At 35.6% G+C, this 19,658-nt stretch overlaps 1 protein-coding gene across 1 annotated transcript in view; it reads right to left on the reverse strand.

Annotated features, from left to right (window-relative positions):
* LOC149803214 (transmembrane protein 94-like) overlaps positions 1 to 19,658 on the reverse strand; it is a 198,098-nt gene that overhangs the window by 81,656 nt on the left and 96,784 nt on the right. The window contains exons 14-16 of the mRNA XM_089952840.1: positions 7,290 to 7,383; positions 6,341 to 6,449; positions 425 to 527 (exon numbers count right to left, since the gene is read on the reverse strand). Of these exons, the coding sequence (XP_089808966.1) occupies positions 425 to 527; positions 6,341 to 6,449; positions 7,290 to 7,383 (306 nt within the window). The remainder of the gene's footprint in view (positions 1 to 424; positions 528 to 6,340; positions 6,450 to 7,289; positions 7,384 to 19,658) is intronic.

Genomic DNA, 19,658 nt, shown 5'->3' on the forward strand with positions numbered 1-19,658 from the left:
TTCACAAAGATGTTACAACAGATGGACACTAGCAGTCAGACAACAGGCCATCACATAAGTTTGATCTAACACTGTAGGTCTATCAATTTAAAGGTGGCCCAGAGTGGCCGGGTGGTCTAAAGCGCCCTCCATTATGGATCACTGCCATCTCATCTCTTTCTGAATGGGTTCGAGTCTCAAATTCGGCCAAAGTGGGTACATGAGAAAGACTGCCAGTAGCTTCTCGTGGGTCGGTGGTTCTTTCCTGGGGTTTTCCTGGGTTCTTCCTCCACCATTAATACTGGCCGCAATGTAAAGCCTATCGTGTGCTGAAAAATGGCATTAAACCCTATAACAACTGTAAATTTAAAGCAGTCAAGTTATATTAAGGGCACACAAAAGATCCTTTTAAAAAAGCCAAATACACCAATGTTGTTTTTAGTACCTGTCATTTTCTGTCAATACTGCAATATCCTCTCCATTCCAGTAGTCACTACAGCAATCTAGCAAAATGTCTGCTGTACCCTGAGACAACATCTGACATGCACCTAAGAAAACAAAAACTAAATTAAATTTTGATACCTATTTTTATCTGTGTTGCATAGTTTTTATATTTGGATAGCCAGTCTAAAAAGACAAATCTGGACACCAGAAAATCAAATTTCCATTGTATCATTGAGTTACTAATAACATTTACACACTTTTGATGTGATCAAAAACAAAAGCTGCAGTTTTAGATGAAAAAAGCGGATAAAACCTTTGTATGCTTTTCTGCAGATCTTAAAAGGTATTCATTTGATCTGCTTCCTTTTTCGAAGAAAACCATTCCATGTTCTCACAATAAATACTTTGCTATTAGTCCATATAGCCATGAAGCAATGAAGAAACCTGATAATATGCACTGAACATGAACATAACAAAGTATCAGGAAAGTTCTTACATAGAAGACTGGGTCCAAACATATAGGTGATGAAATGTTATTTATTTGTCTGCATGACAACATACATCAGTTTATACATTAGGCTGAATACCTATCATGAATAGTACATTATGCACCCACTCATGTTTAAAAATCATCTATGTAGGAACTAATAGGGTACAGTGGTCTCTGGACACAAAATCTCAAAAAAGTCACTGATATACAAAATATAAGACACGGTATTTACACAGCAAGCAAAGAAACCAATTCTTTCTAATAAAATATGTTTCTTTAAATATACTTACCTTAGGAGAACTAATACCTCACAAATCAAGCCATCCCAGGCTAAATGATTTCTGACAAATAAAACATAAAAGTATATGCACACCAAGGTGACAGAGTTATCCCCCCTTGATAGAGGGATTGGCAAACACAATTCCATGAATACTTAGTTACTACTGGAGCAGAAGGCATGCTCTCTATATGGATATAACTGCAGGGAGGTTGTAAGTGTATTATGATCAGGTAAATGTCATTGAAGAAGCATTTTACTAGAGAAAAAATTCTTCAACTATATTACCCAATCATAACACCTTATGAGAACAAGTAAGAGGGGGAGAGTTACATCCCTTCACACCCGAGAGGCCATCTTTGGTCCCCTAAGGTATGTGAGACAGCTTCTAGATATGTATTAATATGACTGGTTAACATACTCCATATGTCAAGAACAGCTTCAAAAAGGAAAATTTTCCCTGCTGCAAAAATCCAGCAGAAGTCACAAAGTCAATTCCTTATGAAGCTGTCTAATGACCTGGGAACATAACTTGTTGTGCCATGGCTATAGGTCCCACCATGCTAAGCTCAGCCTTTTGGGATGAAAGATTTCAAAGATAAAAGCTTAAGAATGTAGACTCTAACCATGGCATTGATAATGTAGGTTAGGGAACAGTTTCACTCAAATGCAATGCTTGTGGTGATTGCTCTAATTTTCTGAGGCAAAATGTATAGCAAATTCATTGATCTGGAGTTTTTCCTGGAATAACCAATTATACGCATGAGAAAACTGCCTGTGTCAGCCTTTCCCTATTTGAAGGGTTAAGAAGTAACTATATCTCTGGTATGGATCTTTTCAAGTGCCACTTCAGAGCTCATGCTGAGTCCTGTTGACGATTTCAAGATGAAGCATCCCCTGTAGACAGGGATTTCACTACAAAAGTATGCTTTCCCATTAATGGGAGCCTGTTCTTGGCAACAAAAGCAGGGGGTGTCATTAGTTGTAGTGACCCACCATTTTTGAACTGCAAGTAGTTCAGGTCAAATGACACAGCTTGTATTTTGCTGATTCTGCCTGCATTCACTATTGCGAGTAGGGAGAATGTTCAGAAACAGGTGTTTTGGAGAATGAGCGTATGCATCCAAGTTGTTCCAATCTACAAAATAAGCATTTACTGCCAAGGCCTTTTGACTCTGGGCTGGGAGACAATGGATCAGAGTTTTGCATTCCCCTTTTCTGCCTGTGGTTGATCCCAGCAGGCACATGTATTCTGCTTGTATTATTTGATTCTTCCTTCTTGTCCATGGATTTGTCAACAAAGATATCTGCTTAGAAATTCACTAAGAAGAGTGAAAAGGTCTGGGGACTTTGTTCCTGTTGCCTTCTGAGATAATTCTCCACAGTGGAGTTGACAGACAGAATGAAACTGTCCTTTTGATGAAAATTCTTCTGCCACAAATGGAATGCTTTTCCATATGGCTTTCATCTAAAGGATTTTTCATCTAAAGGATACTGATATGATTATCCTGTGTGAGCCACTATCCACTGGTCTTCTGGAATAATGGAATGTGCACCCCAAACCATTCGTACCTGTATAAACTGCCAACTCAAAGGTTGTACCTGTTAGGGACCACTCGATTTAATCATGAGGTTCTCCTTAGATGGAACCTCTTATGCATTGTTTCTTCCAAAGAAACCTCATAAATAGACAACCTAGACCAATGATGTCCACTGCATTGCTTAAATCCCGTTGGTAAAGGATTCTCGTTCTGAGAGCATGTTCTTTGTAAAAATTGAAGTCCCAATTGAAATTATTTCAATGCATGTTCCTGTGTTAGACAAACTCTGTTCAGGAGGATTATCAGGCTGACATATGATTATTGCAAGATTAAAATGATTGGAAGATTGGGTTTGGTATTGACAGTGAGCAATCTACATCTGAGAAATTAGGATTCAGCAATCCCCTTTCTCTGTGCTTTGATCCACAATGATTATCAAGAACCATGGCTATGAACTTGTAATGGATCTGCAATACTGTTTCCTCTGAGAACAGCCCATATGATCTAGGTAGTGGCACAACCAGCCATGGAGCTATCTGGGTGCATTGTGGCACCATACGAGATACTGAACAGTATAGATGGGCCCAACATTCCACTTTATTAGGCAAGATCTTCAGTACTGGCATGGAGCAGTCTGAGAGATATGGGGCATGTCTCCACATCCTTTCTGTCATCACTTTCTTGTAAGATAATATTACTTGTAGGAAAGGCCAAATGTTGGCCTATACTGGAAAAATCAGTAAGGTGATGTGTATATAACTCTGAAGTGGATGCTAAGACTAGGTTAGTATAGTAATCTTTCCTGCATGTATCCAATGGTAGCGGAAATTATACAGCAATATTTTAAGAGTTTTCTATATCACTCACCAGATATTTAAATAGAAATATAGTAAAGCAAGGGCACACACTAGTGACCCGTGCAGGTACATACCAAGGGCCAAAGTGTACAAGGATGGCTCAGTGATGAAACTACTAAAAGAACTTTGTAGTCAAAGAAAGAAAGAAAGTAAAGTTGGACATTTATAGATGGAGTTTTGGTTCCCTTCAAAGAGAACACATCGTCCACTTGCTTCAAGGTAGAAAACTTCCATAATTCTTGTGTGTGGATTGCAATGCCTGTGTCTGTAGAAAGCATGCTACTTAGTAACTCAAGCATTCACAGATTTGGCGCCAATAAAAAGGAGATCACACTAACTGCTACCTTGATGGGCAGATATCTTTTTGTTTTTTTACCCAGTAGTTCAAAAGTTTAAGCCAGGGAGGACTGGATTTGCATGATAGAAATAGTTTTTCTAATGTATTTTGATCGGGTAGCGTATTTGAAGAACCTAGGTTATCATGAGCTAAATGAAAAATCTTAAGCTAAACTTGTAAGATATGAAATGTTGGTCATAGCGGGATTCCTTTTTGGCATGCAGTCATCTAATTAATGAATCTAGCATCAACAGTTTAAACATAAAACTGAACCTAAGTCAGTGATATATATTTTGTGATGAGGTTGCATTGCTGATTTTATTATTCTAGATACACTACAGTACATGCAATGTGGATTACAGAAAATCCATTCTCCCCCCCAGTGGACCTTAAATCTTTCACATCTCAGGCCAGACATCATGGTGTGTGTGATATGGATTTTTAACATAGCTTTAACAAGTTTTCAGTCATATCACTATGATGTCTGTAGTGTGGCAGTTTACAGTGATGTCTAGCACTGGGGCATCATGCAGACATGTAGCATGATGTCCCACCCAGTCACACTATCCTGACACCAGGCTGACCAGTCCTAACACTAACCTCTTAATGCTAAGTGCCAAGCTAAGCAGCTGTTAGTACCATTTTTCTAACTCATTGGTATGACTTGGCCAGGGATCAAACCCACAACCTCCTGCGTCGGACACTCTAACCACTAGGCCACCGGAGCAGTCCGTCTTTGTGTAGATTAGCCACTTGTAAATACTACAAGAAATGCTACCACTGCATAGGTATAAAAGGTATGAAATTGACACCTGCCATTGTTGGGTTTATGGCATTGGGTTTTCTCCCAAATCTTTACTGTGTCAACTTGAAGAGCGACTGAAACAATTACTAAAGAGCACCAGAAAACTTGCTATAGCTGCAATAAAATAAGTGATGGAAATCCATTAGATTGAGTGAATTTCAACTAGACTTGGAGGAAATCCATCAGGAGAAATGTAGGTTTTCTTTTATGTGGCACTAATAGAGATGTATATCATAATCAAGTTCTAGCAACAGAACATTAGAAGTAAACATAAAATACAAACTTGAACCCAACTTTCTGAAACATGAAATATGGGTCACAGTAAACTTTGTGATGAGGGTTCAGCATTGATCAAGAGAGGCAGCCTCTCAGTAAGTTCCATGATTCCCTATTTAACAGTTTGTATTTAGTGTTTAGAATCATGTGGGCACGAGGTAAAAACAAAATCTGAACCTATGTTAATAAAATATTAACTGCATGTCACAGTGACTTTCTTTTCTCGTAAGGATGTGGTCATAAAAGAGACTCACACAATCATCTGGTTTAATAGTTCTAGCATGAACAGAGCTAGAGAAATAAGCTTAAAATACAAAAAAAGCTAAGTCAGTGTTGTGATCATGGTGTAGTAAGTTTCATGATTCCAGGTATAACAGTATGTATACAGGGTACAAAAGACACGAGCTAAATGCAAGAATGTACAAATAATGAAAGAGCTATCTTCTACTATGTTAGTCCAAGCTTACAATTGCAACACTGAAAATGGGTATTTATCTTTTGAAATATGAACCTCTTTTAAGTCATTATTTCAATTCAAAACAAAATTTAAAAAATCTGACTTGTTTACTTCCTCTGAACTGACCTAGTTCTATCACATGTGGGTGTCTCACTCAACCAATGGCTGAAAACTCCTGTAATGACACTGCAATGTGACATCATACTGAGTAAAACTGTTGGTAACACCTCCAAAAGAGATATCTATTGCACAATATAAATACATCATGCTGTAGTGTCAACTTTTCCGCTATATTTGATGGTCCCATGAAAACTGTTCTAATTTATGCCACAGGAATCAAATGAATGAGATTAAACAGTATTTGAGCAAAAGATGAAACTGCATTTTGAAGATGTATGTATTGTCCACAAAGGATTTTACAGAGTTAACAAAGGAAAGGAATGATTGTCTTTTGTACAAACAGAAGTTCAAGATACTAAAACATTGGTATGACAGTCAATCCTGTAGATGATCCAATTAATCTAGAAAACATTTGTTTTCTTGTAGTTCTATTGTTTTCTTGTAGATGTTCTATTGTTTTCTTGTAGTTCTATTATGTAAGCTCTGAGAAGTTATTTTTATTTAACTTGTTTTATACTGAAATCAACAGGTAATACCCTTCAAAACTGCATCATTTTTCAAAAGCCTCTCCTCATGTAAGCTGAAAAAACTTCAAAAACAGGTCTCAAAATATTCAGTTATATATCTAATTCAACACTTATTTCATCAAACATGTAAAATTTTAATTCTTGCAAGAGAAAATTTTGTAGGAAACAGAAATGGTTTTTAAGATGAAATTAAAATGTCTCCTGAAACTTTCTGAGAGTGCTTTATTTACCAGAGACATTCTCTCGCACTATGACTGACACCATATTTGGCATGGGAATCTTGTGCTGCACAAAAGATTTGGCCCGCTGAAGCTTTTCTTTTGCTGTCTCTTCTGCCGACTGGAATAAAATAAATCTTGTGACAGGAAAAAACTGGCGGGTTGGTACAAAGATAAAATGAAATGTTAAGGTATGAGGAGTAGCTACTTAGATGAAAAATATAAAATTTTAATGAAATGTTTAAATGTGCTCTTTCAAATTTCCCTACCTATTATATTAATAGTGTAGATATGGGCTTAAGTGTCAACACCTATATTATTTACAACAAGCTCTCTAATGTCAGCAGGCAACAGTGTAAGCTTATTCATCCCACTTTAGTTATGGTTTTTGAATTACAACTTATTCAACAATTAACACAAACAAAGTAAATTCATCTGCTATAATGTACTGACCATTCAACTTTAGAGCTTTCAAGGGGAGAGCAGCTGCAATTATATTTTGAGCTGAGATATTCTATTTATCATTTATTTCAAGATATTTTGTTTTTAATAATGAATATAATAAAGTGTTACTTTGCTATGAATCAGATCAAGATATTTTTTCAAAGCTGTTGACACAATTTTATAAAAAAAAGTCTCAGGCCCTTGTCCCAGAAAATTGAATTGTTAGTCTCTAATATAATTGCAGTATACCACAGAACATATGATGGGATTTTTTAAATACCTTGGTAACAAATTGTTTAATGGTACCCAGCTCTATCCAACAACAAACTGCACAGAACCAGATCTGCCAACTCATAATGCAACTGCAGGTCTAGGTCTATGCAGTTTGCTAGGACTAATCAGCAGAACAAACAACATTAACTCTGATCTGCCACTGCAAAATGTGCAAGCAGATCTGGGTCTATGTTGTATGTAGTTGGACCCAACGTGTGAGTACACATGGTACCTCTCAACTTACCACTTGTCTGTACATGCCCAGGGAATTTTCAAGTTCAAAGATTTGCACAGCCTGTTCTGAGAATCCAATTTCCCTGGCCAATTCACAAAGACACCTGCACAGAGGAAATCAACCTAATAACTATGTTTTGCAATTTTATACTGTAGCATTCTCAACTCTGTTTAAAGAAATACTTTCTTATGCAAGGAATACCATTTATACTTGCTTATAAGATGAGTCCAACTGCAGACTGCACAGACCCAAATCTGCTGTTCCATAATGTGTTGGCAGATCTGGATCTGTCCAGTTTGTTAGGAGTAATCATTAGAACAACACAGACCCTGATCTGCAGGTGCATTAAGCTACAGCAGATCAAGATCACTGTTGATTGCAGTGACTCGACTTATAAGTTAGTATAGATGGTATACTGGGAAATTAAAATAATAATCATATGCAAAACTCATTTCATCACAGACTCATCTATGGAAGTTTAAAAACAAAATAAAATTAAATTGCTAACAAATATGAAAGATGTAAATTTAAAAAAAACATTGGAAATGAAGCATATACCTGAATACAGTTTTCAAAAGAGTCCTTTTCTGTCTATTATACAAAGTCACTCCAGTGAAAAATGTACACAATGATTGGTTCAAACAACATATAGCCTTTCATCTCACAGCAATTATGGTACATGTACTAAAGTGTATCAGAACTTGATTAAAGGAACAAAAGAAAAACAAGGCCCTTAACTAAAACGTCCATCAGAATAAAATGGTCCCTTTTATAACATGGGAATGACCACAGATAACATTAAATGGGATTAATTATATATTTTAATTTAGTACCTAATTAATGCAACCAGCTGATCTGGGTCTATGAAGTTTGTTGGGAGTAATCAGTAGAACAAATAACAAATATGCTATCATAGATCAGGGTCTCTGTCACTGGCAGTTGGACTTAACTTATCAGCAGGTATATATGGTAATTGTCTAATTAGCGAAGAAATATTAAACATTCATTGAAGCAATGTAAATAATGAATTGAAAGATGTGCTTTTTCAGCACTTTTCAGAACAAATAAATGTGTGTGAGATGTATGGTCAACTGAAAGTTTTGCTGGTGGCATAGCCCAACAAGAATGACCAGTCCATTTTGACCTTTCATTTAAATTGATACAAGAACCTAGAGGAGAAAAAAGGTACAGTGGTTATGAAGTTTGCATGCTGGATTTTCAGGAAATATGCACACAATGCAAGCAACATTCATGCACACCAATACCAATTACATGTATGTCAATGGACATCATCAGTATTTCACTGAATGGTCTCAAGTTCAGGTCATTCTTGTCTACCTTTACCTCTGCCATGATGAAGAAACTTGTACATGAGAAATGCAGGTAATATTTTATATCATCATATGACATGGTCAGTATGGCATTGCAATATATCAATGATTAAACTTTGCCTAAGTAAAATGCTATAAGAATTAAGTACTGGATCAAGACAGGAACAAGGGACCTTCAGCTAACCAACAAATCCAACACTAACTTTTCCAGTTAAAATACTAAACTTTTCAATGAAGAACAGGTACAGTTTGCCATTTTAAACAAAATGAATCATACTCTTTTCAAAATAAACACTATGTAGAACATATACTGCATCCACCCCTAGAACTCCTTTGATTTTACTCACCTTCACAATCTACTGTGAAAGAAGTAGCCTTAGCTATAGCAAACCATTTGAAACCAAAATAATTTATTTATTAAAATAGCATTTTGTAACCAGAAGCAGATGGTAGTACATGGGACTGGCAATTAGCTTCTAAATTCAAGCAAATGACAAAAGTAGTCAGATTTTATAGTGAAAAATCTCCATGCAATGTTCTACTGAAGCCTCAACATATTAAAATACTAGTTTTAAGGATTATTTAAAGACCAGATGCAATTTAAATTTTAGTCACTCATAATGCAAGGTATCAGATAATCCAAACTCTTACATCCAGTGCAAAGTAAAACAAGTTTCTATAAAAAAAAATTGACAGCTGAATTTTGTAAAGTTTACTGAAAGTATCTGTATAATTTAAAAAATTGGTAAATTTTTATAGTAAGATAAACATTCGTGTACACTGATGCAAAATTAAATGTGCTTTTACATGAATTTCATGTATTTTGTACCCTTTACTGAACTGGTGCACTATCCTTTTTAAGACTCACACAGTAGCTGGAATACTATGTAAAAAAAATAACATGATTATGATTCAATCAGCAAACCTGTATTTACGTTTAAACTAGAACCAGTCAGTTGCTATACCCTAAAAGGCCACTGAATTTTAGTTCATATACAAGAAAATGAGCTGTGCCATACCTACATTTAATACTGGTAGTATGAAGATTTCAGTTTCTGTTTTACAATATTATTTTTACCCGAGTTTCATACAATATGAATCATACATAAATTATCCAAACAAACAAATTATCAAACAAAATGGATAAATAATAATGTCTCTTGACTTAACCATGAATTTTGACAGTGAAATAAAAAGCACTACTGACATAGGCAACATAATGATGTAACATATTGATATCAAAGCAATGACATCAAAAAGACTCAAAAGATATATGGTGAAAAGCTCAAGGAAAAGATCACTTAGAAGTGTTGGAAATGAGAAATGTTGGAAGCAACTACGATATGTAGCAAACAACTAATCACCAAACAGGAAATATCTAGGAACTTTGAGTTAAAAGCTGATGCAAGTGTCACAGAATATGAAGGTGCAACATGATTTTTATATATTCCTATTTTAAGAGCTTGTATATATGAAAATAAAGGACCCTATTCTCCATCTTATCTCTGAATCATAAGACTAATGCTTCATCTCAGTTTTCTTTTTGTCCTTTAGGAAACTACAAAATACCCTTTAGGGAAAGGGTACAATAAGGAACATAATCAACAGATTCCTAGCAAAATGTTACCTATAAACAGGGCCAATTATAGAACTGAACATTAAGGGAGAAATTAAATTAAGGGGTGAATTTTCTAAAAATTCAAGATCAAAACTTGTGTGCAATGCACTCTTTCAGGATACTATGGCCAGCCAACATTTGTATTTACAAAGGATAAATATATTTAATCTTACCATGTTAGGAATGGCTTTTGGAGTTCATCCAACAAAATACAGTCAAGTTTTTAAAAAAGTGAGAAAGGAAAGTACCATTTAACAAATTTCAGTGATATATTACGTATGTGCTTGACAAAATTACCTTTTTTTACTCTTTCAGAATGCATGTTTTTATCATTGTTCAAGATATTATTGAAACCAGTCGAGTGTAAATGGCAAGTATGGATCACAAGCATAATCATACACAGCATGGTGTACAATCTCATTATCATTTTCCATGTAAATGGAAACTACCTTCTTAAAAATAAAAGATGGTTTTCTTGTCATTAAGCATGTAGTAGTGATGTTACTGTCTCAGCAAGATAGGCTATACATGGCAGCCTGTATAAGTGGTGAAGGAAAACCCTGGTAAGAACCACTGAACCATGGGTAGCTACTGGTAAGGTTTCTTACATACCCACATTGGCCAAGCCCGTTACTGGATCCCAAGTGGATAGAGGTGAATTGGCAGTGATCGGTAAAGGGAGCACTTTAGACCACTTGGCCACCTGAGGCTCCCCTGTGGTAGTGAGATGACACATTAAGTTATGATGCATGACTGTGCATGATTACGCTTGTACTGCTTCATGGTCATTTATACTTAATATACTTGACTTGTGTCAACAATATATTAACCAATGAAAACTCAACATGCAACCAAAAGGGGAAATCAAAAATAAATTAAAATAAAAATAATTTCTAAGAGCAAATGTAAAATATGACAATATTATTTTATTGAGTGTCAGTGTAATTTTGCATTCAAGATAGAAGGGCAAAAAAGCAAGGACAAAACAAACAATTGCATGTTTGTGTGTGTATAACTATCAATGAAAGAGACTAATATAGCAAAAGTAGTAATATGCAACATGTAGCAGATTAATAAACATAACAGAGACAATGAGCAGTGAACTTTAAAATTAGAATTAGGATGTTACATGTCAGGTCTCCAAATCTGAAATTTTTCTTTGCAAAGCAGGAACATATTTCGTCACTTTTTTTGTCCCTTTGGTTGCGAGTCCATGACTGAGGTTCATTTACATTTTATTATTATGAAAATAGGTAACACACCAGGAAAATACTATATTTATACTATGAAAAGCTCACCACCACATCCAAACCCCCCATTTAAATTGTTTATACAAGTACACATCTGTCAACTTTTCAAAACCAAGTAGGGAAACTGACTTATAAAAATAGGGAGATTGGGCCCTGAAATCTGGAGGTTTTTCACTGCATTTTTTAAGCCTTGTTTTCACTAAATATTGACCAATCTTCCAGGTCCAAAACATATGAAATTCTATAAGTACGTGCCACTTCTCCCTGTTACATGCCTTATATTCTCCCAGGGCATGCCTTCTTTTCATATTCTGGTCAGCAGTGGCCAAAATGCAAAACAGCTAAAGGTTATTCTTAAGTAAACATGCAAGAAGGCCAGAAACCTGGACAAGTTAGAGACTCTGGTATTTGTTTAGCAATCAGTCAGTGATATTATAACTGGCTTGGAAGCAATCTTGGGCTCTGGGGACCAGAAACCCAAGAGTAACAAGTGCTAAATTACCCACGGGCAGTTTTCAAAAAGACCAGATCGCATCCAATAAAAACTGAGAGATTCAAATCTATTGTGTAGTCTCAATAAGCAACCACTTATATTGAGACTAAATCCATTTTTCAGTCAGTACATGTGTGAAGCTCGCCTGGCGTGGATCAACGAGAAGTTGAGGGGCATTAGACTGCACTCTGAGTTGTGCACTTGTTAAATGGTGAGAAGGAATTTTAGCAAAATTCAATGTTTGGATTTGTGAACAAAGGCTTCTTGAGATAACATATCTTCATCTGAATGTGTCTTACTTTATAATGATGTGTTGTAAGATTGATACATTATTATGTACATTTATTTTTTATTAGAACTGGAATCTTCCAAGTACAGCTTACTTATAAACATATCGTAATGTAGTGTATAGCAAATTATTAACATGCAAGGTTAAAATATGTAGATAGTTAGACTGGAATCGAAGTGGATGGTGAAATGTGCTACTATGGTACATGATAATGCATAACTGAATTTATTAGTGAACTGTGTTAGAGCTTGTAATTGCTTTATCAGTTTATGAATATATAGATTGTGAATTATGCAAAGTTAGTCACTGTTGGACTTGTGGCACAAATATGTATATTTGTGTGCGTCTTTTATAATCTGTTGAGTAGGATGATTGCTATTGTTGATGATAGTTTACTATATCAAGAAATTAACCAATCGGAATGTGTATGCACATATTAGAACTTATTAATAATGTTATTATTATAGCACATTTATTACAGAACAAAGCGTGCATAGAATATTTAGCTGCGAGTGCATAAGTTGACCTGTTAATTTATTTGCCATTATTCTGATGAAAGGTCTGTGAGAGTATGGTTAATTCTCCTGAGATTAGAGCAAAAAGGCAAGAATATATGTCACTTCTAATTCCATGGGAAGCTTTCCACGACTGTTAGAGTCAACATCCAAGGATCAGAGAGAGGGAAGAGACATGGAGAGCATGTGGTAGGCATTATTCTGATGTCAGCAGTTTGTGTGGAGGTGCAGTGCCAGAAGAAGCACATGATAGAGACAACCGAAAGTGTCAGAAGGACACATCCAGATGTGACAGGAGAGCATGCAGTCAAGGGTACCGGAAGTACCAAAGAGAATCAAGAGGTTGACAGTGATTAACAGATTAGTAACAGAGACAACACTGAAAAGAAACACCCTCACGTAAGACCTTTATTTTCATATGATGAAACAGTAACTGGCAACTGTAAACAGGTCACTGAGTGTATTTGTTTAAAAGAAATTGCAACTGAGAAATTTATAGATGAAATTATTGAATGCATTTTATGATTTATTAAATTGTTATACCTTTCACCTTGAGTTATTTATACGCCTAGACTGTCAACTGAGAGGTATTTAAATTCACAATGATCATTCTTGAGCATGAAATTAATTGCAGACAATTTCATTGTTGTGTTTTATTTTTCAGGCTGGTTTATCTTCTGATTTTAGTATTGTTGTAGAGGTAACAAAATGTTAACTTTACATAAATAATGTTTAAACTTTAACATTCAGTTTACTGAGAAAAAAAGTTTTGCAGTGTGATAATTATTTTGTCACAAATATAATCACAGGTGATAAAACAGAACATGGCTTCTGTGGATTGCATACAGTATATCTATTTACATAAGATTTTTTTAAGGCGAAATAAAAATCAACAGACATATTGTAATATTTGGGAGTTCTTTGCAAAAATCATGGAATGAACCCAAAAATCTGGAGCTTTCTCTCCTAGCATGAGAGTTGACAGGTATGCAAGTGCTTGTTAATGTCACAAATGGACCAATACTTTAAAATTCTTTGAATGAGGTTGTAGTTTTGAACTAAAGCTGACTGGATATACTCAATTATAAGTCAAGTGCAACTGCAAAGTGCACAGATCAGATCTGCTGCTACATAATGTGCTATGCAATTTGTCAGTATTAAGAAGTCAGAAAAACACTATGGACCATGATCTGCCAGCACATTATGTGATAGTAGATCAGTGTCTATCTTGTATGCAGTTAAACTCAACTTATAGACAAGTATATATGGCATTTATCCAATTATAAACTCACACCCCAACCCACCACACCCCATTAAAAAAAATGTTGGCAAGTAACTAATGATATCTTTGATAATAATCCATCCTTTTTTTATATTTTAATCATCAACATTTATGCATCTACAAATCTAGCAATTCCTTATATTGTTGCTGGAGTTTGTTGTAAAAAAAATTGCAGTGTATCATATAAACAGAATTCATTATTGTTTGAGGGCTACAAATTTCATGGATTTCATGGTTACCACAAACAGCTGTTACATATAATCCACAAATTTAAGTACCCATGAATTAGTCATTTCTTGCAAAACCATGAAATCTGATACCCATAAAATGGATTCACAGTACTTATTAGTAAAACAACGAAACTGGAGACTCAGCTGGAATAATCTAATCCACCTCAGGGTAAAAATTTTAAAGCATATTTTCAAATATGCATTAATTTAGAGGCCTTTGAGGCAAAACTATAGAAAAGATTTTCATGGAAAAATAACTTGGAATGGCCTTGCAAAATATTAAACGGATTTGCCTAAAAAAATGTCTGGTTCTCATTTCCATTTACATTTTCCTTTCCAGAAAAAAGGTTTCTGCCATTTTTTTGGATCAAACTTTGATACCATTGTTACTTATAAAAATGAAATTTTTTAATATTATCTAACAGAACAAAATAGGTGACCAAACATTGGATTTATCCTACATATAATTGGTGGATATTTTTTGTGATGACGATGCACTGTACTTTTGAAGCAATGAATATTAAGACAAATACCCAGTATGTACAACATCCTGTAATCCATAAAAATATTACTTTTAAAACATATTTGTAATTTCTGGGATTTATCAATCAGCTAGAAATGAAAATGAATACCATAACTATAGTTATTCATGAACCTGAAAAAAGTGTATAAAAAGGTATAAAAAATGCAGACAATATAGCAACTTATAATAGAATCTATCCCTTTGATATGTTTCTCTTGGAATTATGAACCAGTCAAGGACATGTTTGATGGCTATTACTAAAATGTGAAAACCTTAACTAATCCAGTCTGCAGTCTGATATATAATTTTCCTACTGACAGCAGACTGGCACACATTTATACTATATGGAGACTGACATGTATTATCACTATGTTTTCAATGCCAAGGTCAAAACAGACACTGTGAGGCTGCTTTGAGAACTGGTTCTTATCCACCAATTAAAGATCCTTTCTGTGGCAGAATAACAATGAAGATTAAGTTCTGAAGATATATGGCTCATGAAAATATGCAAATGTTTAATGTAATGCAGAATGTACATCTGCATATAACCAGATAAATCACCCAAATGCACATGAAATTAACTCTTCTATGTTCTGTTATTCACACAGCCTTGTGATAATTGTCAATATAATTTATGTACTGAATGAAATACAAGAACAGTGTGACCCCGCTATAACATGGTAGTTGGGAACCATAGAACCTGACTGTGTTATAGACTGAACTGTGTTATAAGCAACCAGGTCAGTTAGCTGAAGAAAATCATATATGTACCCACAAAAAAACTGCAGTGTGGGGGGGTAGGTAATAAATGCGGGCGGTAAAATACATGCTTCATCGGCACAGTTACCATCTTAAATTGATACATATTAAATGAGAAATACACCTGTAGTGAAAACAGAGAAGGCATATATAATAGCTTACTTTATTTAAAGAACCACGAATTGGTACATATACGTGAATACTGTTTATGTCTAATGTATAACATGAATAGAGTATCAACACTGTGTGCTCACCTGCAAATCTCATCATATACACTGATTCCACAATTCAAGTGCTTCCATCAAAAATATGCACAAAACAGAGATTTAAAATATTCAATAATTTTGTCAGAGGTCATATTGGTCTCAATTCAGTGGAAAAACATAGCACAATCACGTAACGAATGATAAAGCACATTTAATTTTCAGTACGTCCCAAGTCTGTAAAAGTTAGTTTGCATTTTAAGCTGCTGTTGATAACGTTCATAAGCATAAACTTTTTCCATGCGAAAAGGAATAATTCACAGCACAGTTAACGTTTTTTAGTAGTCATGTTAGAAAATGCAAAAATCCATCAGATTCCATTACTTTTATTTAAGTTTGGTTCTGACTTCCTTTGAAGAAAAGTTTGCTTTTATCGAAGATTGTATTCGGCTTTCTTTGATGAAGTGTGCATGCATTATTGAAGTCACCACTAAAGGACAGCTTTGGAGAGCCAAACAAATGCCCATTTCTTATTGTGGCGGCAACATCAAAAATTGGATTGCATGATTGAGTTGATTTTTTCCATTTGCCAAGTACATTTTCATAACAATCGGTGCTTCAAAGGTAATCTGTTTCCTTTGAACCTTCAGCAAACTATTTTATCTGGGTACATTTTTAAAAAGGAATTGGCCATCATTTGGAATATTCTATGTACTGTTCCTCTCTGCCTATTGAATAAACCAATAAGTAAGATGTGTTTTTTTTTTGTCGTACATTTGTGGTAGCAGCTTGATGCAACCTTTCATGCATGTGTCAGAAATTAACAAAGGATCAACGGATGATAGCGATGCAGGTGTTCTTGTCTGATGACAGGGATTATTACAGAAAATGTGAGTGTTCTGAAGGATTTAATTCTGAGTGAAAAGAAGAGGAATTTACTTACCATCCACATACAAATGTCAGTCTTTGTAAATATATTAATTACTAGCAAGTGACCGAAAATCTGACAAAAGATAATTTACGAGATAATGCCTCATCTGGTTTATCTCCGTTACCAGAAATGTCAACAACAAAAGAGCGGATATCTCACATCATACAGTACTCATGCTAGATGTCAAGATAAGTGGTTTATGATATAACAATGCACTGTTTTGATGGTTTGTCAATATGGACAAAGAATTTGATTATGTAACATTAGATAAATTTCAGTGCGTTTTATATCCAGTTTGTGGCTTCCTTTCATGGGGCCTCTGAATTTCTCCACTCCAAACCAATGGTTGTATATACAAGTTTAAACAGTCAACAATGTTGCCAATAATTAAAAAAAATCGCCAGATGGTATATTTTGCTGCCAGTAAGGAAAAAGATCCAACTTTGCGACATTGACAAAGCCCAAAGCAATCCAAGAATAAACTTCTCATATTATTTTTCATACTTTTAAGTAGAAAAATCTACTTTTTTGTGTATGAGAAAAATACATATAAGATTTCAAAAGCCACACCAAGGTCATCTTGTATTATTCATATGCGAACTCTTCTCCAAAATGATAACAAACTTTTTCTGTTTTTTCATACTTTTAAGAAAGGTTTTAATGTAAGAGAAAAATACGTGTTTATGATATTCTGGGAGCCACATTATGACAGTGTTATATCCAAATTTGTTATAATGGAGCATGCTATAGCGGGCTCACACTGTACACATTTATGAGTGAGGATAACTTCGGTCACCCAAAAACTGCTAAAAGTTGGACTTAACATATATACTTGCATGTAAGTCAAGTTCAACTGCTAACAACACAAACCCAGATCTAGTATTACATAATGTGCCAGCAGATCAGAGTATATGTTTGTTCTACTCAATGGACTTGACTTATAAGTGATTATATCTGGTAAACTGGCCTTTTCACACAATTATTTCACTAATAATGAGACTCTTCTTATTTCATATTTGTGTAAAATACTGTGCCTCAGTGACTAATTGATGAAAAATTAAAAAGATGGAACATATGCCATAAAAATAATATGGGCCAAGGGTGGACTGGTGGTCTAAGGTTCTCACCTTTACAAATTACTCACACATCTCACCTCTGTCTGCGTGAGTTATTGTCTTGGCTCAAGCATCACAGGTATGTGAGAAACTGGCACTCTACTGGAATTCAAGATAAAACCACTTCTTCCTTTTGAAACTATCTCTAATATTCTTCAGTAATAGTAGAATTTTCAATTTAGCTGCTGTGGTAGACATAATAAATGTCAGATCAGCACCATATTCATTTAGGATAAAGCAGACATAATTTGAAGTCTTTTGGTCACAACCACATGTCATAATGATCATCCATTCACGGGAAGTAATTACAACAGGATTTTCATGGCAGCCATATTGGATGTACACATGACACCATTTTCACTTAGGTCCAACTGTTATCATAAGAAGTCTAATGGAGAAAACCCCATGCTGATATAGCCATCCATATGTGAGTAGAGTGGCAATATTGAGGGTTATGTAGTCAGATTCATGAAAGACCAATTAGACACCCACAAGAGCTCTTCTGATGAGAACTGCATGTCAGAATGACTTTCTATTTAAGAGTAGTGAAAAACAAGATTTTCAAAATGACCACATATTGGAAGTGAAATCAGCACCATTTTAAGATGAACAAAAGTTTAGTCTTTTAGTGAAAACTCCATGATGATATGACCATTCGTTTAGGAGAAGTAGTGATAACATTTTAAAGCTGGCCACTGTGGCAGCCATATTAGACTCAAGAAGCGCATCATGTTCATTTAGGACCAAGAAGTCATTTTGGTGAAAACCCCATGTCAGTATGACCTTCTGTTCAAAAGAGTTGAGAAAAGAAAATTTTCAAATGGCCACTAATGTGGTCATATTGGATGTGTGAGCAGCACTAAACCATGTATAAACCTTGTTTACAATTTCATGGCAATCTTTTATATAGTAGGGGGAAAATCGATAACAAATGTGTTAATAGACAGATGGACAACAGACAGATGACAGACAAAAGACCATTCCATATGCTCTCTTTGGGTCTCTAACCAGAAGAGCTAATATACTGGCCACCACATATACCCTATCATGAGCTAAACAGTGACATTAACCCTCATAAAACCAAAACCAAAACCATAAATAAATATCCCATAAATCCTGTTTAGAAACATTCAATTCTGCTCACTGGCCAGTGTCCTCACCCGCAGCTACCACAGTGCCGATTGTGACATGGACCATTCCCTTGTGGCCAGCAAGGTGCGAATATTACCCAAGAAGCTGCACCATGCCAAGAAGAAGGGTCACCCACGCATCAACACCTGCTGTGCAAGCAACCCAGAGAAAACAAAGCAGTTCATCAGCAAACTGAAGGAAGCCCTCACCAAAGTGACACCTGATGACACCACTGACTCCAAGTGGTCCCATATCCGTGACTCTGTGTACAATTCAGCCATCACAGCTTACGGGAAGAGGGAGCGAAAGAATGTCGACTGGTATGAGGCAAACTGGGAGGAGATGGAGCCCGTGACTGAGGCAAAGAGGAAAGCCCTCCTGGCATACAAGGCTGCGCCTAGCCCCAGAACACTACAAGCCCTCAGGATTGCAAGGAACTATGCCCAGAAGACTGCCTGCCGCTGTGCCAACACCTATTGGCTGAACCTTTGCAACAGTATACAGACAGCGGGGATACAAGAGGAATGTATGAGGATATCAAAAAGGCGACAGGCCCCCCCCCCAGCTACAAGACCGCCCCCCTCAAGTCCAAGATGGGCGAAGTCATCACAGACCAGGAGAAACAACTGCAGCAATGGGTTGAGCACTATCTCGAGCTATATGCAACCCAAAACAATGTCACTGGAACTGCCCTGGACGCCATTCCAG

This window comes from Sinohyriopsis cumingii, chromosome 3 (assembly GCF_028554795.1).
Source record: "Sinohyriopsis cumingii isolate HCF-2022 chromosome 3, ASM2855479v2, whole genome shotgun sequence".
Taxonomy (NCBI): Eukaryota; Metazoa; Mollusca; class Bivalvia; order Unionida; family Unionidae; genus Sinohyriopsis; species Sinohyriopsis cumingii.